This window comes from Halichoerus grypus, chromosome 5 (genome assembly GCF_964656455.1).
Source record: "Halichoerus grypus chromosome 5, mHalGry1.hap1.1, whole genome shotgun sequence".
Classification (NCBI taxonomy): Eukaryota; Metazoa; Chordata; class Mammalia; order Carnivora; family Phocidae; genus Halichoerus; species Halichoerus grypus.
Window position 1 is genome coordinate 36,461,303 of NC_135716.1, and position 27,214 is coordinate 36,488,516.

The 27,214-nt window shown below is 38.3% G+C and overlaps 1 protein-coding gene across 1 annotated transcript in view; it reads left to right on the top strand.

Moving 5' to 3' along the window:
• RGS22 (regulator of G protein signaling 22) overlaps window positions 1-27,214 on the top strand; it is a 149,131-nt gene that overhangs the window by 58,945 nt on the left and 62,972 nt on the right. Inside the window, exons 12-14 of the mRNA XM_078071665.1 lie at window positions 3,438-3,552; window positions 4,981-5,103; window positions 6,125-6,226. Of these exons, the coding sequence (XP_077927791.1) occupies window positions 3,438-3,552; window positions 4,981-5,103; window positions 6,125-6,226 (340 nt within the window). The remainder of the gene's footprint in view (window positions 1-3,437; window positions 3,553-4,980; window positions 5,104-6,124; window positions 6,227-27,214) is intronic.

Sequence of the window (27,214 nt, forward strand, 5' to 3'; positions counted from 1 at the left end):
ATTGTATTTGTATTCTATTGAGGGACATGGACATTATTTCCAATATTTTTCATTATTAAAAACAATGTTGCAATGGATATTCTTGTACATTTGCTGTATTTCATGTATGCATATGTCTGCGAGATAAATTTCTCAAAGTAGAATTTCTAAATCAAAGTTCATGTGATTTAAAAATTGTTTTAGATATTACTAAATTATATTTCATAAGAGTTGTAATAACATACTCCTTTCAGCATGTATGAGAGCATTCAAGCCACTCTGTCTTTTAATTGGAGAGGTTAGTCCATTTACATTTAAAATAATTGTTGATAGGTATGGACTTATTGTCATTTTATTAATTGTTTTCTGGCTATTTCATAATTCCCTTGTTCCTTTTTTTCTTGCTCTCTTCCTTTGTGATTTGATGATTTTCTGTAGCAGGAAGCAATATTTTTAAGGTGGAGGAGACCTGAGCCTGTTTATATGTCTAGAGTAGTATCTAGTGGAAAGGGAAAAGTTAAAGATCCATGAGAAAGAAGATCTGTATTTTCAAAGGAGAATAGAAGGAAGGATTCAAGAACAAAGGCCATGAGATTAACCTCGGACACGAGATAGGACACTTTTTCCTGAGACATGATGGAAGGAAATAAGGATAGGTATAGGTGGATATATTTGTTGATAGATAATTTAAGAGTTTTCAGCTGCAAATAACAGAAAACGTGACTAACAATGGCTTAGACAAATTGGGCTTATTTTTCTCACAGAACAAGAAATCTGAGGGTAGGCAACTGCCAGTATTGGTTCCTTGGATTGGAAATATTAGGGCCTGAATTTTTGTAATGTTCTTGGCCATTCTTTCATATTCATTGGTGTTACAGCTCCTGATATCAGGCTTTCAAATCATGAAGAAGAAAGGGCAATTTTCTTTTTTTTTTTTAAAGATTTTATTTATTTATTTGAGAGAGAGAATGAGAGAGAGAGAGAGCATGAGATGAGGGGAGGGTCAAAGGGAGAAGCAGTCTCCCTGCTGTGCAGGGAGCCCAATGTGGGACTTGATCCCGGGACTCCAGGGTCATGACCTGAACCGAAGGCAGTCGCTTAACCAACTGAGCCACCCAGGCACCCAAGAAAGGGCAATTTTCATTAATCCTTTCCCTTTGGTCAGGAAAGCAAGCTTTCTTAGAAGCTCCCCAGCAGACTTTGTTTTGTATCTCATTAGTCATAACTGTGTCACATGACGATCCGTCTATGCAAGTCGGTCTTAGAAAGTGAGTATTTAGCTTTCTCAGTATCACCCAGTATCTGGGAATGAGTATTGAGTTAACCAGTCAGTCAACAGTGTCTACTACATCAGGGAGTGGAAACAGCAGCGTGTTGTACCTACCTTTTGTCTGAGAAGAACCTGCAAAGCAATCTGCTGGTGGGTTGGAGTGCAGATACATTGGTGAGGTGGATGGGCATGTTTTATGGAGCTGGAAGATAAGGCTTAGAATAATTGCAGTGAGGTATGGAGAGGGAGGTGGATAAGAAAATATAAAAAGATAATGTCTAAAGCCATTAGTCTAGCTCCATAGTCTTCCATTATCTCACCCCACACTACCACATATAAATCCTTATGAATCCCACCTGTTGTGAGGATTAAATATGATAATGTGAATTTTATTTAGCACAGTGTTTGGTATGTGTTATATAGTGTTTACTTAACTGTTAGTGTCCTCTTGCCCTAAGCAAATTAGTTAACTTGCAACCTTTTAAACAAGGCTTTCCCTACCTACTTTCACATATTGCTCACTATTCTCCCCATGTAACGAACCCCTCTAGAACCCTCCTACACTGTTGGTGGGAATTCAAACTGGCAATAAGTTTTCCACTATCCATTGCAACTTCTAATTGTTAGGGTTATTAAAAATGAAAATTAAAGGATTGATAGAAATCAGCTCTGAATTTAATGTATATTATATCAAAACAAAATTACATGAGAATAAAATATTGTTAGTAATGCAAGTCAAGGGGCACCTGGGAATGCAAGCTGGTGCAGCCACTCTGGAAAACAGTATGGTGGTTCCTCAAAAAGTTGAAAATAGAGCTACCATATGACCCAGCAATTGCACTACTGGGTATTTACCCCAAAGATACAAATGTAGTGATCTGAAGGGGTACATGCACCCCAATGTTTATAGCAGCAATGTCCACAATAGCCAAACTATGGAAAGAGCCAAGATGTCCATCAACAGATGAATGGATAAAGAAGATGTGGTATATATATACAATGGAATATTATGCAGCCATCAAAAAACCCAAAATCTTGCCATTTGCAATGACGTGGATGGAACTAGAGGGTATTATGCTAAGCGAAATAAGTCAATCAGAGAAAGACATGTATCATATGATCTCACTGATATGAGGAATTCTTAATCTCAGGAAACAAACTGAGGGTTGCTGGAGTGGTGGGGGGTAGGAGGGATGGGGTGGCTGGGTGATGGACATTGGGGAGGGTTTGTGCTATGGTGAGCACTGTGAATTGTGTAAGACTGATGAAGCACATTTGTTACCTCTGAAACAAATAATACATTATATGTTAAAAAAAAGAGAGAAGATAGTAGGAGGGGAAAAATGAAGTGGGGGGAATTGCAGGGGGAGACGAACCATGAGAGACTATGGACTCTGAGAAACAAACTGAGGGTTCTAGAGGGGAGGGGGGTGGGGGGATGGGTTAGCCTGGTGATAGGTATTAAAGAGGGTACGTACTGAATGGAGCACTGGGTGTTATATGCAAACAATGAATCATGGAACACTACATCAAAAACTAATGATGTAATATATGGTGATTAACATAACATAATAAAATAAAATTAAAAAAAATAAAGGACCCCTAAACACACACGCGCGCGCGCACACACACACACACACACTCACAATACATCTCCTACCCATTTTTCAGGGAAAATCTCATTTCTTTAATTACTAATATAGCTCAAAGGGACTTCTCATTGTTACCTATCCCAGTCATCTGACATCTATATTCTTGAATTCATTCAACCAGCAATTAATCTTATAGAGAGTTGTCTTTATTGAGGACTGTACTTCATTTTCTCAGCCACTTCTTCTTTTTTTTTTTTTTAAAGATCTTATTTATTTATTAGAGAGAGAGAGAGAGAAAGCACAAGCAGTGGGAGTGGCAAGGAGAGGGAGAAGCAGGCTCCCCGCCGAGGAAGGAGCCCGACGCGGGACTCGATCCCAGGACCCCAGGATCATGACCTGAGCCGAAGGCAGACGCTTAACCAACTGAGCCACTCAGCTGTCCCTCTCAGCCCCTTCTTAAAGGCTGGACCTGACACTTGTACTTTTTCTTCCCCTGTTCTCTCCCAGCGTTCAGATGCACTCCTAAGATTTGGTGCCACGTATACCAAAGGTGCTCAATATATATTGATCAATGCGTTCTTATCCTTATAATTTAGGTTGAGGCGCAGGTCAGAAAGCAGCAAAATTATTCGCTTAACATCTTTCACTGACATTTCTGAATGTCTGAAGCCCCAGCTGGATAGAAGATACACCTACACAGAAGAACCTTTGGTAAGTATTTTGAGAACTGATTTATCTGACTCTTCATTTAACTGACCAATGTCCCCTGATTTTAGAGAACTTTTATTGATTTACCATAGTATTTTTTTCTCTACTAAACAATACACTTTATTTTTTCCTTCCAAGAAGATTTGTATACAAAAATTTTTATCTGTGTTTCCTTTTGTCGTACCATGTTGCTGTATATACTCCATTGATTACTATTTTCAAAAACAACTGTCTTCCGGTTTTGGTGTGAGAATGCCTTAGATACAAAATAAGACCATCTATTATTTTTATTAAATTGCTAACATTTGATAAAAAATCATGTTTGATGTTATGTTTTGGAAACAATTTTTATAAAGCAGAGTATTTCCAGTGTGTGGCTACCTTCATAAAGCGGATTTACTACACCAGTTGTGGTTGACAGTTTTATATTCCCTAAGGATTATACTTTAGGTAGAAACTTTGGTAGTCCCAATATAGTCTGAACACTTAGCTATAATTTTGTATAACTTTTTATTTTATTCTAAGCAAACAGTTCTCCTTTTCTTCCAACCAGGGCTTTTTTCCCTACCAAAATAATATATATTTTGTAGTTTTTGGAATGCCAACAGTTAAACATCATAAAAACATTAAATTCTCACTTTAGAATATGTTTGGAAGGGGGATAAAGAGAGAGGCAGAGAGACGCTATAACAATGCCTTAAATTGTTCACGCCACAGTTATCTTAAGATTACAAAGAAGTCTGAGTTCCATACAGCAAATGCCAGAGTTCCTGTGAACGGTGGATGCCTTTTCATATTCTAAAGTCACTCTTATGCTTGGGGAAGTAGCCAATTTCTGTGTTTCAAGAATGGTATTAGGCTTGCCAGCTTTATTGGCAGAGAGGCCCCAAAATAACAGAGTTTTGTGAGAACTTACATTACCATTTACATTCTGAAGGCCACGACCTGTACAGAGTGAGACTATCCAAGGAGGGGCCCCCTGAGGACATTTAATGAGCAGCACTGAGAGACCTTGAGGATGGTTCTTTTTATAACTCTCTTGTAGCCATTATAGCATTACCTCAAGGCTAAAATAACAGTAAATATGTAGGAACGAGGCCACCAACAGAGATTTGGAAGACTCCTAAAATGGTATCGCTGTGCCTGAAACATGAAAATAATAGAGGTTGAGAAGTTACCCTAACATTAAGTTTGAAATCAGATTGGTTTATAATAGAATGAAGTCTGCTGCTATAGTTGCTTCCATAAATGACTCCTAAGTGACAGTTATATGCAAACATACTGCATTAATTACTTACATGGTACAAAAATAAAATCAAAAGTCCAGCAGGAAAACGACAGCCTGGCAGAATTTATGAAACCCTGTTGTACAGTGTCATAAAAAATCACCATGTTCTTGGGTGGATCATGGACTTCTGTTTTGTTATCTAGGTTAAAACCATGGCAGATAGTGCCTTGGGAGGATTTGACATGGAAAATTTGTTGCAGACTTTGTATGTAGAAAATAGAGCTGGATTCTTCTTTACTAAATTCTGTGAACGTTCAGGAAACAAGGTAGAAAATAATGATTTTAAATCTAATTTTATGACTTTACCTCGTTTTAAACTAAGAGAAGTTGAAATAATTCAATGCTCAAATAATTATATTTGATATTAAAATTCCCATTTCTTCTGGTAAGAAATTTTATGCTAAATATTTAGTAAAATGTAAACATCTCAGTTATAATTCTCTTGGTTCACTGTCCTACTAGAATTACAAAGAAAAGTAAAGGATTGACTTGCATTAATTTTTTTAAAATATTTTTTATTTATTTATTTTATAGAGTGAGAGAAAGAGCGTGCCAGCAGAGGGGAGGGGCAGAGGGAGGAGAGGGAGAGAGAGAATCCTGAAGCCGACTCCCCACTGAGCATGGAGTCAGACATGGGCCTTGATCCCAGGACCCTGAGATCATGACCTGAGCCGAAACTGAGTTGGACGCTTAACTGACTGAGCCACCCAGGCGCCCCTTGACTTGCATTATTAACAATATTTTATTCTCATGTAATTTTGTTTTGATGTAATATATATTAAATTCAGAGTTGATGTCTATCAATCCTTTAATTTTCATTTTTAATAACTCTAACAATTAGAAGTTGCAATGGATAGTGGAAAACTCATTGCCAGTTTGTTTTGTTTTGTTTTCATTTTGCTCAAATGTAAAATATTTCACTGGCTCAATTATTAGAGTAGTGTTTGGTTTCAGTATGATATACATTTGTCCATATATATCAAAATACCTCCAGATTTTGGTTTCATGCCAGAAATATGTGATTACTCTTTAATTGTTAACTAGCATGCTTCCTATTTTAATGGCCAATTATGTAAGAGGCATACATGCAAAAATATAGTATTTTAGTGACAATACCAGTAAATATTTTGTATGCTGCCAGTTTGTAATAGAAGATAAGACCATCTTAAATTGAACCTGATTTATGGTAACACCAAGGAGCTGAACAATTATTTATATTTGAAATTAGAGCTTTGTAGAGCTTTAATAATTGGGTGGTAATGATTTATGTATTTTTTCCACCTACAGTTGTGGAAGAACAGTGTGTACTTTTGGTTTGACCTACAAGCTTATCATCAGCTTTTCTACCAAGAAACACTTCACCCTTTTAAAGTATGCAAACAAGCCCAAGTAAGTAGTAAATAATGTTGGTTCAATGTGCAGCTCTAAGTACACAAAAAAATGAAAAAGTTGTGTCCAGCTCCAAACAAGAGAAATCTGGGACTACAGGCAAAAAGGCAGCAGTTAAATTGTTGCCATGGGATTACTTCATTTAAATGTCAGTACAATATTGTTTTATAGTCTGATTTGTGGGTTTCCATTTTATCTATTTTATTTGGTTTGCTTTATTTTCTCTGCTGGCAAGTACTTGTTCTGCCAATAAAGGACATCCCATATTTTTTGTAATTTATGCCTTTTTGGTTTGGTTGTGAGTGACTTAAAAGAGAACCCTGAGAGAGAACTTGTCATGAATCATTGAAGTGATGGGGAACAGAGACACTGACCAGAGCTATTCTCTGAGCTTACTGTAGGAATCAACTGTTGGACATACTCAGCCTGGTGACCTTCTAGAGGGCGGGAAATGATGTTGACTCTGTGGTGTAGGCTCCATGTCATCCCCTATGCTTCTGTACTACACACCACGTAAGACACAGACAGAGGTGGAGGAAAGAACATCTCAAGACCATGCCGAAGCAAAATAGAGGAGGAAGAACAGAGGATTCTCTGCAAAGGGAAACCGAGAGAGTGGCCTCTTTTGAGGGGGAAGGAAAGAGAATAGAATTATGACTCAAGCTCACTTAATCTTTTCAGTTTTTTATTCTTATGATCTTGTGATCTTTTTTTTCTTTCAAATTATTTATTTATTTGAGAGAGAGAGAGCATGAGCAGGGGGGAGGGCAGAAAGAGAGGAAGAAGCAGACTCCTTGCTGAGCAGGGAGCCCGACATAGGGCTCGATATCAGGACCCTGAGATCATGACCTGATCCCAAGGCAGATGCTTAACTGACTGAGGCACCCAGGAGCCCTAGGATCTTATGATCTTTTATGGAGAGAAGTCTTCAAGCCTAGAAAACTGCTAATCACTTCTATATTTGTTCACCACGTAAGTGGTTCTCATAAGCTGGAATAACCCCATTCCAGAGAACCTCTCCCCAGATGATGCAGAGATAGTTTTGTCATATCGTGTATTACCTTATATTCTTATTCAGGATCTCAGAGAGCTGCTGGATGTTTGTTGTTCCTCCCACCACCCGGACTCAGGTGTTAATAACTATGCTTTGTAAATCAGCTGACAGAGCTTTGTACTTTTTATTATGAGAACAAGGGCTTCAGCTGCTACCTAGCCCAGATCTGGCTCAATGCGATCATGAAATTATAGCTCTAATTTGCCAGTACCGTTTTTTGAGACCACACAGTGGGCTCTTTTGCTTGTTCATCCTTGACCTGTGGGTCTCTACATATCCTCCTCCCCCTGGCCTATTGCTCCTGTCTGGAAAAGTACCATCTGTTATTTATTATGTTTTCACTACTGCAAAGCCCACTCCTCCAAACATCTTCGGCTGATCCATCAAGTGGGTTCTTTGTTGTTGTTGTAGTCACCATATTTCCATGCACTTGTACAGATGGAAATTCTATTTAAGTTTGGTAGACTTACTAGTTCTTAGTAATGAAATTATTCTACCCGCTCTAGAAGTATTGTGAAACAGGATACAACCAACTTTTGGTTATTCTGAGATGGATTATTCTGTTTGGGGATCATCAAGGTCTGAAAGCTTTTTATCCTCCTCTAGATTATCTTCTAAAATTTTTTTCTTTAAAAATAGAAGTATAATTAGCATACAATGTTAGATTCATTTCAGGTGTACAACATAGTGATTCAACAATTTTGTACATTACTCAGTGCTCATCATTGTAAGTGTAGTCACATCTGTCACCAAACAACATTATTACAACATTAATAACTATATTCCCTATGCTGTGCTTTTCATCACCATGACTTATTTTATAACTGGAAGTTTGTATATCCCTTAATTGCTTTTATCTGTTTTATTCATGTCCCCATTCACCTCCCCTCTAGCAACCACCAATTTGTTTTCGTATTTAAGAATCTGTTTTCTTGTCGGGGCACCTGGGTGGCTCAGTCGTTAAGCGTCTGTCTTCGGCTCAGGTCATGATCCCAGGGTCCTGGGATCGAGCCCCACATCCGGCTCCCTGCTCTGCGGGAAGTCTGCTTCTCCCTCTCCCACTCCCCCTGCTTGTGTTCCCTCTCTCACTGTGTCTCTCTCTGTCAAATAAATAAAATCTTAAAAAAAAAAAAAAAGAATCTGTTTTCTTGTCATTTGTTCATTTGTTTTGTTTTTTAGATTCCATATATAAGGATGGACCTAGAGGGTGTTATGCTAAGTGAAATAAGTCAGACAGAGAGATAAATACCATATGACTTCACTTATTCTTCCCTAGGTTATCTTTTGGGGAGTCACAGCAGGAGGGAGGGGGGAACAATGGAGAGAGTTGCCTTCAGGTTAATAGAGGGAAATTGAAGGAGCAAGTCATGTGATTTTTTTTTTCTTGGCTTGTTTGCTTTTTACATCTATGGTTACTTTATTTTTTGGTTAATAGAGCAATGGTCTAGATTGGTTTAGGTTTTAATTATCCAAGATTTCTGTGCCTCCAGATATAAGAATTGCCTCACAGTATGAAATAGCATTCATTTCTTTATAATACAAATGCTGTACGGCTTTCTTCAAGGGTATATTTACAATACAGATATTTGGATCAATAATGCCAATGGTAGAATGTAATCAGCTGGCACCATGTTAAAGGCACTGTGAACAATATAAAATTGTTTTTATACATCTGACACGCTATATGGTAGGAGACCAAGAGTTGGTTCCAAGGGACTTACATGCTTTTCTGTATGATAGTAAGCAAATTACATACCTTGAAGTTTAGCCTCATAAAATATTGCAGAAGTAGGCAGACTAGATGCGGAACCAGTGACAGTGACTTAGCAAGAGTAATATTCCAAGAGCTTGAACTGCAGCCTAGGGCGCATCCTGAAGATTTTACTGCATGGCTTCAAGATAGAATAGTGCAGTTAGAAGCCAATTGAAATGGTCTTGGCAAGGAGAAAAGGAGTCACTTACCCTAGTGCAGAGGTAAAGTCTTTGACTCTATTAACAGTTTTCCAGGGGACTATCTACCACTGCTAAGATTTGGAGCCTAGATTGTTGCCACAGATAGTCCTACTGCTTTTTTGATACTACATACTTGCTTCAGTGATAGAGTACTACAAAAGAATGAAGGAGATCTGGGTACCACTGTCTTTTATGACGTCTTTCATCTTTGTAGAAATCTTTCAAACAAAGCGCATTCCAGCAAAAACTAGGCATTTAGAATTTACCACTCTCTACAGCATATACATTGAGAATTTGTTTTGAAATAAGCAAACAAGTATGATCATAAATATTGCACATGTTTACACACATGTACACACACTTATTCTTATTAATCACATACATATTTAAGTGGGAAAGAGGAAGAGAGAAAAAAACAGTAAAAATTAGAGCCCAGGAGAAAAATTATTTGGAGAATGTAGGAATTAATGAGTGGAGAGAGTAGGTAAGAATGAAATGGAAAAGAGGAATAAGAGGATTTGCTTATTTTTACTACAAAGTGCTATTTAATATAAAGATATTCTTGCAGCAGTGTGAGATTTTTTGCCTTATTCAATGGAACATGTATCACCTAGATCAGAGGGTATATGACATAGAAGGGAAAAAAAAATCACAGACTTGGAGTTGAAAGAAATGAATTTACATCACATGCTGTTATTATTATGCTAGTTCTTAGCTGGGTAAACTTAGTCAAGTCAGTCAGTTTAATAAGCCTCAGTTTCATGTCCTATAAAATGTGGGTGGTAATAATGCTTTACATTTTATTTCCTTCTACTGTTTTAGAAGTTACATATTCTATTTCTCTTTTCACCCTTACAGTTTTAACATGCATACCCAAATTAACAAAGTCTACAATTAATCATTATCTTAATCCTTTCAAATAACTTAAGGATCTTAGAACACTTTAATTCCACCACACCTTGCCCATTTTACATATCATTTTTGTATGGCATTTAAATTTTTTTTATATACCTACCAAGTAGCTATCATCATTTTTGTTTTGATACCATTGATGTTTGTGTAGATTTATTCACACACAGATTTCATGCTTATCATTGCTTTTTAAAGCATCATATTCCTTCCTTTGGGTTTCATTTCTGAAGAATATCTTTTAGTAGGGTTTTCATTAGGATTTACTAGTGGTAAAAAATCAGATTTTATTTGTCTGAAAATGTTTATTTAAATTCTCTCATCGGTCATGTGACTGAATATAGAATTATAGGTTGACTATTTTCTCTCAGCACTTTGAAGATATTATTCTACTGTCTTAGGGTTTCTATTGCTCTTTTTGAGGAGTCTCCTGTTGCCCCTTTGCTTTTTCTCATCGTTTGATTTTTAATCTTCTCTTAAACTTCAGTGTTCCATATTGCACGTCAGTGTGTTTACCATAATTATCTTTCTTGGGTCGAAGTTGCTTCTAGAATCTGAGGAATCATGTCTTTTATCAATTCTGGAAAATCCTCAGCCATTATTTCCTTCAGTTTTTCTACTTGTCTTTTCTGTGTTCTCTCCTTCAGGATTCCCTGTCTGGTAATGTTGTCAATCCTATATCTCTCTTAATCTCTCAAGGTTTTCTGTATTTTTTTTTTTTTTTTTTTTTTTTTGAGAGAGAGAGAGATTAGAAGTGGGGTGAGGGGCAGAGGCAGAAGCAGGCTCCCCCACTGAGCAGGGAGCCCGATTTGGGGCTTGATCCCAGGACCCTGGGATCATGACCTGAGCTGAAGGCAGATGCTTAACTGACTGAGCCACCCAGGTGCCCCTTTTTCTCTCTTTTAGTATCTGTGTTGCATGTGGTAAATTGAAATAGATATATTTCCTTTGATCTGTTTTCCAGTTCATATGTTGTTTCTTCAGCAGATTTCAATCTGCTATTTAACCCATCCATTGAGTTATTTTAAGAATTATTTTTTTATTATTATTCTACTTGTGTTTTTCAAGTCTCTCTGATGTTTTTGTCTCATTTTTCCTTCATGTTTTTATTTCTTCTTTTATGTCTTTAAACATTTTAAACATATATTATAGTCTGTAGCTATGTTAGTTATCTATTCCTGCATGACAGTATTACCATAAGTTTGTGGCTTAAAATGACACATATTTATTATCTCACAGTTTATATAGATAAGGAGTCTGGGCACAACTTTGCTGGGTCCTCTGCAAGGCTGTAAATCAAGATGTTGGCCAGGGCTAGTTTCTCATCTGTAGTCCCACAGGGAAGGATCTGCTTCATGGTTGTCAGCAGCATCAGGGTCCTTGCAGCCACTGGAGGAGAACTCAGTTTCTCACTGGCTGTCAGCTAGACGCTACCCCAGCTCTGTGCCATATAGTGTGGCCCCCTCCATGGTGGCAGCTCACAACATGGCAGCTTACTTCTCCAAAACCAGCAAGGGAGGCAGTTTCTTAGCAAGACAGGCATTACCATTGTGTGTAATGTAATCACATACACATAGTCACATATATCTCATCACTATTACTGTATTCTGTTGGTCAGAAGCAAGCCATGCATTATATGCCTACACAGGGGGAGAGAATTACAAAAGGGCATGAACACTAGGGGACACTGAGAGTCTGACTGCTACAGCATCCAATAATTCTATGATTTGTAGTTTTTGGAAGAACTAATTTTGCTATTTATTATTTTTGCCGACATGTTGCATTCCTTCTTATATGTAAGTCTGAATTATGAGCTGTTTAGGGAGGTTTTTACCTATGGTGCTTATGCTAGGCACATTTTTAATGCTGATTTCTCATCTTGGAGTTTCCTTATTTGCCAAGTGTAATCTTGAAAACCCAACCCACAAGATGGTAAATTTACAATAATGAATCCTGAATTCTTTTGCATGGAGTCTAGGCCAGGGCAAGCAAGCTTCTGTTTTTGTTTCCTAGGTTTGGTCAATGTAGATATAGGTAGTGACAGAGATAGAGACAGAGATAGAGATATACACATGCATATATTTTTTTTCCCATTCTGCATTTCACATTGTGTATGCCCCTTCAAGGACCTTGGTGTATGTATGGCTCTTAGTATAACTTTTCCACCTAGTGAGGGCCCAAGGACTTGTCTCCTGTACCCAGTGGCTCTTATAACCCACACTCTTGGTTTGCCCCATGGTAGTCCTATTGTCAGCTCATGCTTATCACCCTGATTTTTAGTATATTACTTAATTTTGGCCCCTGCTGGTTTTCCTTATTATCTCAGCCATACATTTAAAAGAATATTTGTTATATTTTAGGTATTTTATAGAGAAAGGATTTTCAACTAATCTAGCCTGTCAGCATACCGGAAAAGGAAGCAGTCATATATTTTCTAATACCCACAGTAAACATACGAGGTATTTTTATCCTATTTTTTTAATAGATAAAAACAAACTACATCTCTGAAATGTTAACCTTGCTGAAGTTTCATAGCTAGGAACAAAATTAAGCTCAAACTTGAGATGCAGAACTGATTTCAATGCTGCACTTCACCTCCTTTACCCTATAAAAGTTCTCATGTCTACTTCACAGGACGTCTGTAAGGATGGCATAAGATAATGTAGGTGGGAATATTTTGTAGTACAGACATACCTGGAGATATTGTAGGTTTGGTCCATACCACTGCAATAAAGAAAATATCACAATAAAGTGAGTCGAACGAGGGGTGCCTGGGTGGCTTTGTCGGTTAAGTGGGTGACTTGATTTCAGCTCAGATCATGATCTCAGGGTTGTGAGATCGAGCCCTGCATTGGGGCTCTGTGCTGGGTGTGGAGCCTGCTTAAGATTCTCTCCCTTTCCCTCTGCTCGTCCCCTCCCACTTGCATGCTCTCTTTCTCTCTCTCTAATTAAATTAAATTAAATTAAAATAAAATAAAAGAATCCAATGAATTTTTTTGGTTTCCCAGTGCATATTCAAGTATGTTTACACTACACCGTGGTCTATTAAGTGTGCAATAGTCTTATGTCTAAAAAACAATGTATATTCCTTAATTAAAAAATACTTTATTACTAGGGGTGTCTGGGTGGCTCAGTCGGTTAAGCGGCTGCCTTTGGCCCAGGTCACGATCCCAGGGTCCTGAGATTGAGCCCCACATCGGGCTCCTTGCTCAGCGGGAGCCTGCTTCTCCCTCTCCCTCTGCCTGCCACTCTCCCTGCTTGTTCTCTCTCTCTCTCTCTCTGAGAAAAATACTTTATTACTAGCAAACGCTAACCATCATTTGAGCTTTCAGGAAGTCATAATGTTTTTGCTGGTGGAGGGTCTTCGACACTGATGGCTGCTGACTGATCAGAGTGGGGGTTGCTGAAGGTTGGGGTAGCTGTGGTAATTTCTTGAAACAATAATGAAGTGTGCTGCATTGATCGACTCTTCCTTTTACTTAACACTTAGAGGCCATTGTAGGGTTATTAATTGACCTAATTCCAATTGTTTTGTCTCAGGGAATAGGGAGGCCCGAGAACAAGGAGACAGGGGAATGGCTGGGTGGTAGAGCGGTCAGAACCCAACAACATTTATCGATGACGTTCGTCATCTTACTTGGGCACAGTCTGTGTCACCCCAACATAATTACAATAACATCAAAGGTCACTGATCACAGATCACCACAGCAAATATAGTAATAATGAAAAGTTTGGAAGATGGTGAGAATTACCAGAATGTGACATAGAGGCAGAAAGTGAGCAAATGCTGTCGGGAAAATGATGCCAAGAGACTTGCTCCAGGCTGGGTCGCCACAGACCTGCACTTTGTAAAGAAAATGCAGTATCTGCAAAGCACAGCAAAGCGAAGTGCAGTAAGATATGTTTTGCCTGTATACTGTAGAGCACGCTATGGAATAAGTAAATATCATTATCATTATTAGAGTCAATACTTAAGGTTCTCTCAATTACCTAGACAATGGGGAAGGAAAAGAGGAATTTGAAGATATCCAAGTAAATAGGCTGGAAGAACAGCAACTCCTAAATTCATAGCTATTCATTCAATCAGTACTAGAACTTACTGAGTTTCAGAATATACCTCATAGAATCACAACCTTTAAAGAATATCTTTGACAATATTGTTACTTACTAGTTAACACTTACTGAGAGCGGCTATGTGCCAGGCAAGGTTCTATAAATACGGAGATGATTGGGGCAAAGTTCTTTGCTTAAAGAGCTCACTTTCTAGTGGGGGAGAGAAATAATTACTGAAGTACTTCAATTATATTTAAAACAAAACCAAATTAATAGCATCTTAACTGGTGATTAAGTTCTTAACTGGAAATTACTTCTTTCTTCACCAGCAGGTTAACAGTTGGTTATTGGTTTTTTTCTGTTTTTTTTTTTTTTTAATTATTGAGGTATAATTTACATACAGTGTTATATTGGCTTCAGATGTACCACGTAGTGATTTGACAACTCTATACATTACTCAGTGCTCACCATGATAAGTATAGTCAGCATATAAAGTGATTACAATATTATTGACTATATTCCCTGTGTTGTACTTTCCATCTCTGTGAATTATTTAATTTATAACTGGAAGTTTGTAGCTCCTAACCTTTTTTTAAATCTATTTCACCCATCCCCTCACCCACCTCCCCTCTGGCAACCACCAGTTTGTTTTTTGTATTTAAGAGTCTTTTTGTTTGCTTATTGTTTGATCATTCGTTTTTTAGATTTCACATATGAGTGAAATCATATAGGAGTTGTCTTTCTCTGTCTGATTTATTTCACTTAGCATAAGACCCTTTAGCCCCATCCATGTTGTTGCAAGAGCAAGCTCTCATTCTTTTTGTGTCTGAGTAATATTCCATTACACACACACACACACACACACACACACACACACACACACACCCACATCTTCTTTATCCATTCGTATATCAGTGGACATTTAGGTTGCTTCCATATCTTGGCTATTGTAAATAATGCTGCAATAAACATGGGGGTGCGTATATCTTTTTGAATTAGTGTTTTTGCTTATTGTTTTTAAAAAATAATCATCAGCTTCTTTTAAAATACCCATAGGAGGAAAAGAACGGTTTCCTTTTTTTTTTTTTTTTTTTTTTTCACTTTTGAGCCAAAACCTTTCATCCTTTGGTCTTATTCTGACCCTGTGAAGCAATTACAAAATAAATCTTTCTTTCAGGTGACAACACTTCAAACAAAAAATTATAATGTCATGTTTTATTCAGATCAACAACTTTAGACTAAATCTCAAATCTTTTCAGTATCTTTTACCATAACTAGATGAAATCTTGACATTTGGAAGTCTCTCCTGACATCTCCACTGAATAATTTGATAGCTTGGAAATATTCTGGCCTAATGCTTTAGTGAGTGACTCTGTTGCTCCTATGTGTGTACCTTCCTACAAAGAAATCACTGGATGCAAAACCATAGTAAAGAGATCAGTCTAAGTGACTACTTCTACCTACCCAGAGTCTGTAGTACCGTCACTGGCTTACTCTTGGGTTTGCAAAATTGCACACGAGAGAAAGAGGACACAAAACCTGAGTCAATAAATGTCATCAGACCTATATTATGCATTGGTATTTTTAGGGAAGCCATAAGTTATGTGATAGTAATGCAGAATTCATTAATATATTCATTCAGCAATTATTTGTTGCTATCCTTCTCATTCCTTCTGGGCCCAAATCACTTTAGTTTCCCATTAGGTGATCTTAGACACAGTGTGGAGCCAAATGAAGTTCATACCAGCTTGGGCAGCATAATCCCACCTGAGGGGTCTACAGGTATGTCCATGTATTTGACTCCTTTGCTCCTATTTCTGTCTATTCCTGTGGAAGCAAAAAATCAACGCAAGTTAGATAGCTGTTAGATCGCCAATTACAAGCAAATTTTCCCTAGCCGAGAAACTTTTACTGACACTTACACAAACAGCTATCAAACATCTGGTACATACGAGGCTCTGATCGATGGTGGGAACACTTTGGGGAACGAAGCACACACAGGTGTTGCCACCCAAGTGCTATCAAGGTTCAAGAAGGTACTCTTCTTTTGCCTACGTTTCCAGAAAACACTAGGAAGATTGAGAAAGAGGAGACCATGTAGCTCTATCCCCATAAAATTTGCATTGTCCTGACAATGTTTCTCCATGTAGTTTGAGCTAATTTTAGGTAACCAAGACCTTGGGTGTTACCATAAATTCCTTTGAAAAAACTTACAGCACAGAGAGGCGGTGTTGAAGTTTTTTCTGATAATCAGCTTAGTTTTTTTTCTTTGCTTGCTGTCATCCATTACCTTAATTGTTTAGCTCTTCTCCTTCCTTGGCATTTACAGGACTTAAATACTTCAGGGTGGTCCTGACATTTTCATTAAAGTGCTGTGAGCTAAGTGCTCCCTTTCTAGGCTGATGGTGTATTTTCAGGTGCACTAACAGAGCTCATTATTTCTTTATACAGCAGCAGCATTAAGAATCAAGCTGTGTTTCCTGAAAGATGAATGGGCATGGGTGAGGGGTGAGGTTGGGGTGGTGATTAAATGTGGAAAATCCTGTGCCTCTTCATAGCTTTATGGTAAGTTGCAATGTCTTTATAATTAGGCTGCTTCTTGAGTGCTGGGCAATTACTCTTCAGGCTTTATTACATTATTTGTTTTTGTTACCAGAGAGATGGTGTCCCAAGTAGCAGTCAGGCTTGGAATCCTGTGCACTATGAATCACTGAGCACAGAATCAGCGGGGTTCCCATCTTGCGTCCCATTTTATTGTGCTTGCTAGTGAATTCAGGAAGAACACGTATAGAAGCCAGCTTTCTAGCTTACAGTTATTCATTCGTTTCTCCTGTTCCTGATGCTTATACCAGCTATCTACATTCAGTCTTCAGATTTTGAATATTATAGGATTATGAGCCAAAAAAGGATCTCCAAAGATCCTCTTTTAATCCTCTTGTTTCCAAAGAAGTCAGCATATGAAGTTCTCTAAACCATAATTAGCATTATACCTGACATTTATTTAATGTTTACTGTCAATTAGGTTCTGTGGTGACCACTTTATTTATTTTTTTTTTTAATTTTTTTTTTTTTTAAAGATTTTATTTATTCACTTGAGACAGAGAGATACAGAAAGAGAGAGCATGAGCAGGAGGAGATGCAGAGGGAGAGGGAGAAGCAGGCTCCCTGCTGAGCCAGGAGCCCAACGTGGGGCTTGATCCCAGGACCCTGGGATCATGACCTGAGCTGAAAGCAGATGTTTAACCACCTGAGCCACCCAGGCGCCCCTGTGGTGACCACTTTAAAGGGATAATTTTATTCTTCACCATCCTAAAAGGCAGATATTGGTATTATCCCCATTTTACAGATTAGGAAGCCAACATTTAGAGAAATTGAATACTTTCTTAAGGCCATCCATTCAGCAATTAGACTTAACTCCTAAGGTCGTTGCTTTGTTATTGTCTCTAGAAAAAGGAGTATCTCTTTATCACCTTGTTTAATCTTTCACTGTAGTATCTTCAAATATCTTTATAGACGCTAAATACTAAAATACCAAGTTTAACCCTTAACATTTTCCCCCACTGGACTTTAAGCTCCAAGAAGACTGCTTTGTTTACCTTGTGTGTTCAGAACTGGAACTGGCATATAAAAGATGCTCTAATAATATTTACTGAATGACTGAATGAACTCACTGGCATCTTTATATCCTTAGCAACATATTATAAACCTGATTATAGATAATCGTTGATTAGTTTTATATGACTGCCAGCAAGGTGTTTTTATTTAAAAACATTTAAAAAAATAAAAATAGTTTAAGGAGCCTACATATACCATCACCTAGCTTCAACTGTGATCCTTTCTTTCTAGGCATGCTGTGTGTATAGTCCAAGTTTGCTTTTAAAAAAGAGCTCTTGGGGGCACCTGGGTGGCTCAGTTGGTTAAGCATCTGCCTTCGGCTCAGGTCATGATCTCAGGGTCCTGGGATTGAGCCCCGCATCGGGCTCTCTGCTCCGTGGGAAGCCTGCTTCTCCCTCTCCCACTCCCCCTGCTTGTGTTTCCTCTCTCGCTGTGTCTCTCTCTGTCAAATAAATAAATAAAATCTTTTAAAAATAAATAAATAAATAAATAAATAAATAAGAGCTCTTGGGGTGCCTGGGTGGCTCAGTCAGTTAGGCATCTGACTCTTGGTTTTGGCTCAGGTCATGATCTCACGGGCGGTGGTGAGATCGAGCCCCATCTCGGGCTCCATGATCAGTGCAGAGTCTGCTTCGGATTCTCCCCTCCACCCCGCCCCGTCCCTCCTCTCGCTCTCTCTCAAATAAATAAATAAAATCTTAAAAAAAAAAAAAAAAGAGCTCTTTGGAGTGCCTAGGTGGCTCAGTCGGTTAAGCGTCTGCCTTTGGCTCAGGTTATGGTCCTGGAGTCCCAGGATCCAGCCCCACGTCTGGCTCCCTGCTCAGTGGGGAGTCTGCTTCTCCATCGCCCTCTACCCCTCCCCCTGCTCCTTCTCTGTCTCTCTCTTACTCTCTCAAATAAATAAATAAAATCTTAAAAAAAAAAGGAGCTCTTAAGAAATTTCACTGGAGCAACAATGAAGTCTCCTTGTCCATTTCCACTTTACCCGAGGAACTTAAAAATAAGGTTGCTTCCTGAAACCGAACCTATGAAATCATTGTGTAAAACAATGTGTAAATAAAACAGAGCAGTTGTCTAGGGAATGGTTTCACAGGCCAGCAAGACTTAAAATGAAGGTACCCGTACATTTAAAGAAAGTATGTTCCCGTCAAGGAGAAGTATTAGTCAGCAGAGCATCCAGAAAAAGAATGTTGCAGAGGCTGACCTTGACCTCGCAGTTGAAGCACTATGCTGAGCGGGCTACTCCTGTGAGCACCTCATTAGCCTAATAGATCTCACGGAGAGAACATTCACGGGGGTCATAGTTAATTTCCCTGATTTGACTGTAAGCAACCTCGACATTTAAGGGTTGCTTTCTAAGGTGATGGGCTGGCTAACATAAACAGCCAACCAGTTTGACAGTTGATTTTCTCATTGTAAAATAATCCCTCAGTGATCTGGTTTCATGATCAATTTCTCTTGTTTTGTTAGTGTGGATTAACTTCCTTGTGAGACAGGTTTTTGTTTGTTTTTGTTTTTGTTTTTTAAAGCCAAAAATGTTAATATAGTCATGCTTTTCTCATTGAATTATTCTTTGTTCATTGACTTTCAAGAAATTATTTTTATTGGAGGTTGAATGATTCCATTAGTTTAAATACATATTTTGCTTTTGTCAGAAGTTTTTTTAATGAATCCAAAAATTTACCAAAATAAAATACTTATTTGTTGCTTAGTTTTCCTTGAACCAAGTAGTAGTAACTCTTTTTTGTGTGTAATTGTTTATTTTATTCCATTTTATATTAATCAGTTTTGTTTAAAATACCTGAAGCAATGGCCCAAGTTATTCTTAAGCCTAGTATATTTTGTCCCTTGAGTTTGTAGTTTGCTTTTGGCTTTACTTAACATGTTCTGTGTTCCCTTCTGATTTTTCATTCTGTCCAAAATGATTCAAGTTTGTTTCATTCTTTTATCCTACTGGCAATTTTTTTTTTTTTTAAGTTCTCTTTTGCACTGAGTTCTTCTTAATAGAATCGGAGTAACTGCCAGAAATTCTCAGTTTGATTGTCATCACATTATCTTTTTTTGTGCAATTCCATTTTGTGTTGATCTCTGCAGTAGTTTGCCTCTCAGTATCAGGATGTTGCAATCTCTGGGAATCTTGAAGATTCCTAATTGAAAAACCCCAAGGTCCTTCACATGAAAACCCATTTGTGGAAAGCTCCATCTGCAATTTATTCTCTCTCGGCGTAGCTCCTCAGTAATGTTTTTGAGCTCCTAGTGGGATATGAGAGGTCATTAAAAATCATCATTTTTTCCTCTTTTTGCAGAAAAAAAACAACACTGGGTTGCCTGAACTTGCTCATTATTTTTTTTTCTGCCTCATATGAACTCAGATAATGATGTTCTATGCCTGGTAGAGCTGTGAATGGTTATGAAAACAGATCTCATTTTTTGCTGAAGTAAATATTTTGTGATTTCTGAAAGTGTCCCATATCAAGGCATTTATGTTCCTTTTATAAACCCCTCTGGGGACCCTTTGCCTCCAGCTCTTTGGAACACAGTTTCATCTTATTATTTCATATAAATTCCAAGGATGGAATTATTGAGCCCCGTCGAGAAGGTCCCACATGGCTTGCTGTTTGCCTTCAAGCGCCACAATATGTTTTGTCTGTTCTGCTGTGTTTGAGGTTATCTGGGAAGTGATGTGGGGCTTTTTGGGACCAAACACCGTATCAAGATCCACTAGTATCAATTTTATATCTCATGATGCTTCGTGATTTTTTCCTCGGAGCTGCTCTTTATATTCTCTCAGGAGGACAAGTTAACAAGCTTTTCCCCACCAAACTCTTACCGCTTCTGATGTATTGATTAGACTGAAGGGAAATTGATCGTTGAAGCTCGCTTTGCTCTTTTCTAAATAAGGACTATTCAGAATGTAAAGTTCCAAAGAACTTGTTTGCTCTGTTCTTGTAGTTCAACCTTGCTCAATTGAACTATTAAAAAGAACTTTACCATATCCATATTTTTAAAAATTGGATGTCAGTTAAACAGTATTTAAGTAAACTGTTATAAATTGGCATATTCTGGTATGAATTGGTATTTTCAGGTATATGACTTTGCCTCCAGTGAATATTTGAATTAATTGGTGTCATTTGCATTTTTTCTGACTTTATTTCTCTCTCTCTCTCTCTCTCTCTTTTTTTTTAATAAAGATTTTATTTATTTATTCATGAGAGAGCGAGAGAGAAAGGCAGAGGGAGAAGCAGGCTCCCAAGGAGCAGGGAGCCCGATGTGGGACTCGATCCCAGGACCCTGAGATCATGACCTGAGCCGAAGGCAGACGTTTAACCATCTGAGCCACCCAGGCGCCCCCTGTCTCTCTCTTTTTAAAGATTTTATTTATTTATTTGACAGAGAGATACATAGTGAGAGAGGGAACACAAGCAGGGTGAGTGGGAGAGGGAGAAACAAGGCTTTCCACTGAGCAGGAAGCCCGATGCGGGGCTCGAGCCCAGGATCCTGGGATCATGACCTGAGCCAAAGGCAGACGCTTAATGACTGAGCCACCCAGGCACCCCTCTCTCTCTCTCTCTTTTTTTTTTTTAAAGATTTTTTTAAAATGTATTTATTTTAGAGAGAAAAAGAGAGGGGGAAGGGGTGGAGGGGGAGGGAGCAGGACAAGTAGACTCCTCTGCTGAGCACAGAGCCCAGCTTGGGGCTTGATCCCACCACCACAAAATCATGACCTGAGCTGAAATCAAGAGGCACACGCTCAACTGACTGTGCCACCCAGGCGCCCCTATTTCTCTTTCTTCAGCGATCATGATAGGAAAAGAGAAGTATATTTGCCTTATAATCAGTGGCATGATGATAAATATTTAACAACCAGCTCTCCAGGGGGAAAAGCAGCCCTGATTTGTAGATTTGCATATCTCTGGGTGTAAGCACTCTCCCCATGGATGATTTCAAGCTGCCAACATGACATCACTGAATGCAGAGTGGGGAAGGGATGTGTAGTAGAACGTGCAGTAGTATTTCACCATTCAGATACACTAGAGGTAAATAACCTCAAGAGCATGGATGATAGTAAAAGCAGTAAAATCATTAGGAAGTGATGAATTTTGGGTATTCATTATTTTTGTTTTCAGTATAATTTCATTGTAGGTTGATGTAATATAGTTTTTAATAATAACTGCATTTAAAAACCTGCTCACATAATCCCTGAAAATCTATGAATTGTTGAGCTGGTGTGAGGTGGTTCCAGTGTACCATTGCTTAAGGCAGAGGAAAAGAGATGACAAGAGAACTTTCACTCTGATCCTTTCCCCTTTTAAGTTTCTCTAATGTTACAGCTGCAGACAACTGACCCTCCACCTTTATTTTTCTCCCATCCTTTAGAGACTGCTTTTGAACCCCTTGCTTATACCTACCAAAGAAGGCATGCATCGCCTTTGCTCCAGAATCTCCAGGTCCTGCACAGTTTGTTTATTATGAACTGAAAGAAGGAGCTTACCGGAAAAAAACAAAAACAAAAACAAAAAAAACCTTTGTATATTTCAGTAGCCAAAAACTCTTCTCTTCTTTTGTCTTTAGGGTGTTTGCAATAGTGTCATGGGTTTTATGGGATATGTCTTCTTCCCAGGGAGCCAGCTAGGTCTTTGTTGATAGCACTCTGTCCATCCATCTGGCAGAACCCTGATGCTGCCCCCCAATAAGTAGAAGGCAATAGCGGCAGGCACTTGTATATTTCCTGTGCTCTCGGTGGGCATCTTGGACACTCACCAGAAGAATGTGAAAGATGCACATCTTCCTGCAGCCTTACTAGTCACACGATTAGAATCCCTTCTTTCCCGGCTGCAGCGGGGTAAGGCGTCTTAAGGAAAAAATGGACTTGCGAATAACACCAAATGCTGAAGCATAAACGTTTTCTCCTAATGTCTAGCATCCTTTAATAAGTTATATTGAAAATCCACTTTTTACATGTCCCCAATTTTAGTTCACCTGTTGATAGGCTCTGCTAGATGTCCTATAATTTTGTATTAAGATCTTACAGCCTATAGGTTCTGACACATCTTGTCCCTGTTGTACCGAGGGACTTACTTCAAGTCGTACAGTTGTGAAGTTGAAGCTTTACATTTTTTTTACCCCTTACTTCCAGTCCTGGCCTGGTGGTGACAGCAGAACATCATGCAGTCAGTCTTACCAGGCAATCACAGAAAGATACATACACATGATCATTAAAATAAATACATCAAAACCAAGTATGTGAAACTGTTCCATTAGCATAACTAACAGCTGAAATGTAACATAACAAATCAACACATGTGCTACAGCATTTAGTATTATTCTTGACTTTGCCTTTTAAGGCTACACAGAAATTGTTCTTGTTTTCATTGGAACACAGATGAGTGTCAAGCTGAAGCTCATCAAATGGCCCCTGCTTATGGAAAAGATGCTTTCCCAAAGACTATGCTCACCTTTGGCACAGGAAGACAGCTTTGCTGGGTGCTTCTACAGCATAATAATTGGAATCTAACCCCGTGGCTGTCATCATTTTGTCTTTGGTACAATGAGAAAGCCAAATAGTGCAGGCAGTTGTGGAAATTATTTTATTTTATTGTTTGCTCTTGACATTGTTAAAAATAACAAGGATAAATTCAATAAGCCCACAGTTTTCGTTTCTCAGGTATGTTTTCCTAAGCTTTATGATGCAGTAAGAAAACATCAATCCATTCCAGGGTCTTCATATGCGAATGAATCAAATGTGGGAAAACTAAGCCTGGAATGCATTATGATATATTTGAAAGGAGATTGGGATCCACTTCCATCCAAGAATATGTTTATCATATAAACTTATCATAATAGTTTTAGAATGATTTTGAAAACTAGTACTGGAGTGGCAAGGCTGAAATCTTACATGCAAAATTACCTGAAGGTTGGGAAAAAAATATAAATCACAATGGGAAATGGCATATTTTAATTTGAGCCATATCCTATGTAATGCGATACCCTTGTCATGTGTAGGATACTGGCTCTAATTAATGAAGTAGCAGAGGTTTCCTTGAAGAAGCAAGCATAGAAACATTTTTATGGTTTTTTTTCTTGTAATGGCAAAAACTAACATGTACTATAAGTAATTTTGATGAAATATTGTCCATCATTTTGCCATCCTTTAGAAAGCAAAGCAAAATGGTTGTCAAAAATGTCGTTTCTTTATCTCTCTTTTGTCTTCATTTCCTCCAGTTCATTTCTCCATTCCACTATCCAGTTCAGTTCTTCTTCCTCATGTCTCCAAAGGTATCCATCCTACATTTTTTTCCTCTTGATGGTCTTGTTAGCTATCCTATGGTCATCGGAGTTTAGTTAAACGAGAAAGTTAATTCCCAGAATTTCAAGACTCTAAGAGATTTTTTAAAGGGGAGGCATTGCTTTTTCCCCCCTTTGTGATACAGAGGCCAAGAAAGTGAGTCACAGGCCCAGGTGTAGAGTAGCCGGGGCAAGCCGCCCATTGTGCATTTCCTGATTACATCACCTTTGAGCGCCTACGGGAGAGAGGGGGTTGAGAGCTGTGCTGTGTGCAGAGCCCGGCAGTCTGATCGCAGACAGGCAGGGCTTGTGTCCCTTCTCAAACACTTTCCTGTTGGGTTGTTAAAGCATCATAGGTTCATGTTTAAATTGGAATCCTGTCGGCCACAGCTGTGCGTGAGTGAATCTCTGCTTTAATGTGAATCAGAGTAGCTGACTGGGGTATGAAGGGAGCATTCTCTTCTCCAACATTAGCTACATTGTTATTTCCTCAGTGGTTAGAAAGGAAGAACTGGGTGGCCAATAAAAAAGCAAATGATCCAGGATACTTAAGCAATGTTTGTAAACCCCAATTAGACTATATTTTTTAGCTATCATGTAGCATGAGCTCTATATTCCTTCTTCAAGTAGGTTCACATCAACTTAAAAATGATCTTCATCATCTTTATACAGATTTTAAAGCTGTTCTTTAGCCTTTTAATTTTGTTTCATATATACGATTACCATCCCTTGTATTTGTTATATGTAGTTGGTTGTCAGTCCACTTATACATTGTCCCTGGATTATTAGAAGCACATATTAGAAAGACATTGTCAGATTTTAACGGCGTAGTTCAGTTGAATGTACTATAAATGTACAGAGTGGCCCAATAAAGAATTGACAATCAAATCCATTTTTTTTTTCCTTCTTATCCCCTTACCTACTTTTGTCCCTACCGCTCTGGGAGCAGAGAGACTAGAGACTGAGCCTCAAAAGAAGACAATAAATGTGCATAATGTGATCTTGGGACACTCTGGAAAGGATGATCTTTCAAGCCCCTTTCTAATGTTTCCAGTTCTGTAATTTTATAACAGTGGTAAAGAATTAGGGAGGGGGGGGAAGTATATGCTCCTAAGGATTATGCTGGTTATCAGAGTAGGGGTTGATACTTGAACAAAGAGAAATTACTTATGTGATAATGAACAATGTTCAATAAACAGACAGGAAGTCCCCCCCACTAAAAAAAGGTGAGAAGACAAACAAATATCTAAATTTAGGTGCAATAGAGAGGGGAAAGATTTTTAAATTTCTGTTAAGATTTTCATTTAATGCATTCATTCTTTAAAAAAAATTTTTTTTTAGTAATCTCTGCACCCAGTGCGGGGCTTGAACCCACAACCCCAAGATCAAGAGTCACATGCTCTTCTGACTGAGCCAGCCAGGTGTCCCTAATGCATTTAGTCTTAACAGAGAAGTCTGTGAAGCTTCAATCCAAGTTCTAAATAAAATATTTGGGATTTTGGCTTTGATAACAGCTATTCAATTCATTTGTTTGTGATCAGACAAATGTGTGTTTCTCAGCAAGGAATATTTTCCGCCTTTCTTTATTTTCAGCTCTAAATATGTGTTGAGCACTTCTAGGATTCTTGGTTTTAGAGAAATCTTCTAGTGTCATCTAACTGGTGTCAGTTAAATATAGGGAGAACATATAATTTATTATCTAAACCGGGATTCTTTTCCGAGTGAAAGGGAAACTCTTAATAATTATGCCAGGACAATAAGCTTAAGCCAGAATGGGGTCATATGGCTACCCTAATTGTGGCTCCTGGAGACTGTGGGAATAGACGGTTAAATAATATGCAAAAACCCAAGCTCATTAAAAAGAGATCAGATGTGTAGTGACTAGAGGTGTAGGGGTTGCTTAATGAAGGTGGTCCGTACAAACTTCCAGATATAAGATAAGTGAGTACGGGGAAGTAACCTACACCATGATGACTGTAGTCAGCGTTGCTGTATGGTACATACAGAAGTTGTTAAGAGAGTAGATACTCCTCTCTTCATGAGGAGAAAAATTTTTTTCTTTTTTTTGTATCTAAATGAGATGATGGATGGTTAAACTTACTGTGGTAATTATTTCACAATATATGTAAGTCGTATTATACTGTATACTTTAAACTTGAACAGTGCTGTGTGCCAATCTTTCTCAATAAGACTGGACAAAAATAGTTGAACAACAACAGCAACAAAAATATGCGTGGACCCCTGTGGCTTCATAGAGGGAAGTAAAAGTGTGAGGTCAGGAAGGAAGGTAGGAGACAGTAGCCTGGAAAGAGTCTCACCGAACTTGGCCAAAAGTCTGACTTTTATTTTGTTTCTTGTTGGAATGGAACTGCTGCCTTTTATTTCCTCCTCATATTTTTATACTTGTTCTGATCAGTTTCTCCTTGTTTCAATGTAGAGAGGTAAATTCCTAGGACTTGCATTTGAGGAAGAAGGCAAGGAAAGTGGGTGTCAAAGGTTGTGCTGTGAATGGTATGTTATTAACGAAAACTGGAAATGTAGGAGGAAGGGAGAGGCTTGGAGGTTCTGAAACAACAATTTGTTATATTATTGAGTCACCGAGTTTGAGGGTCTGTAAGCTATCCATGTAGCAATAATAAGTTAACAACTAAAAGCAGAGATTTTAGTTCGGGAAAGAAATCAGGTCTAAAGCTATATATATTTGGGTTTCTTCTACCTATAGTTAACTGTTAAGTCTCTGGGAATGGACAAAGTCTTTCATTCATCTGTTCGTTCATCCTAAATTTAACATTATGCTAGATGCTAGGGATATAGTAACAAACAAAGTAGACCTAAATCTGTCTTCATAGACCTTGTGGTCCAGTGGGAGAAACATAGGAGCCCCCATAGGAGCACATAAGAAAGGTACCAAAGACAGACTTCAGGGGTCAAGGAAGACTGAGCAAAAGGCAGGAAGAGGATAAGGCTGGAGTGCATAGAGGGCATAGAAGACATAGTGTGAAAGTCCTATGAGAGGGTGCCTGGCATGTGTGAGAAACTGCAAGAATGTGAACTGAGAAGAAAATATAGTTGAACATAGAATTTCAATGAATGCTTTCCTTTAAGGGGAGATAGAGGAA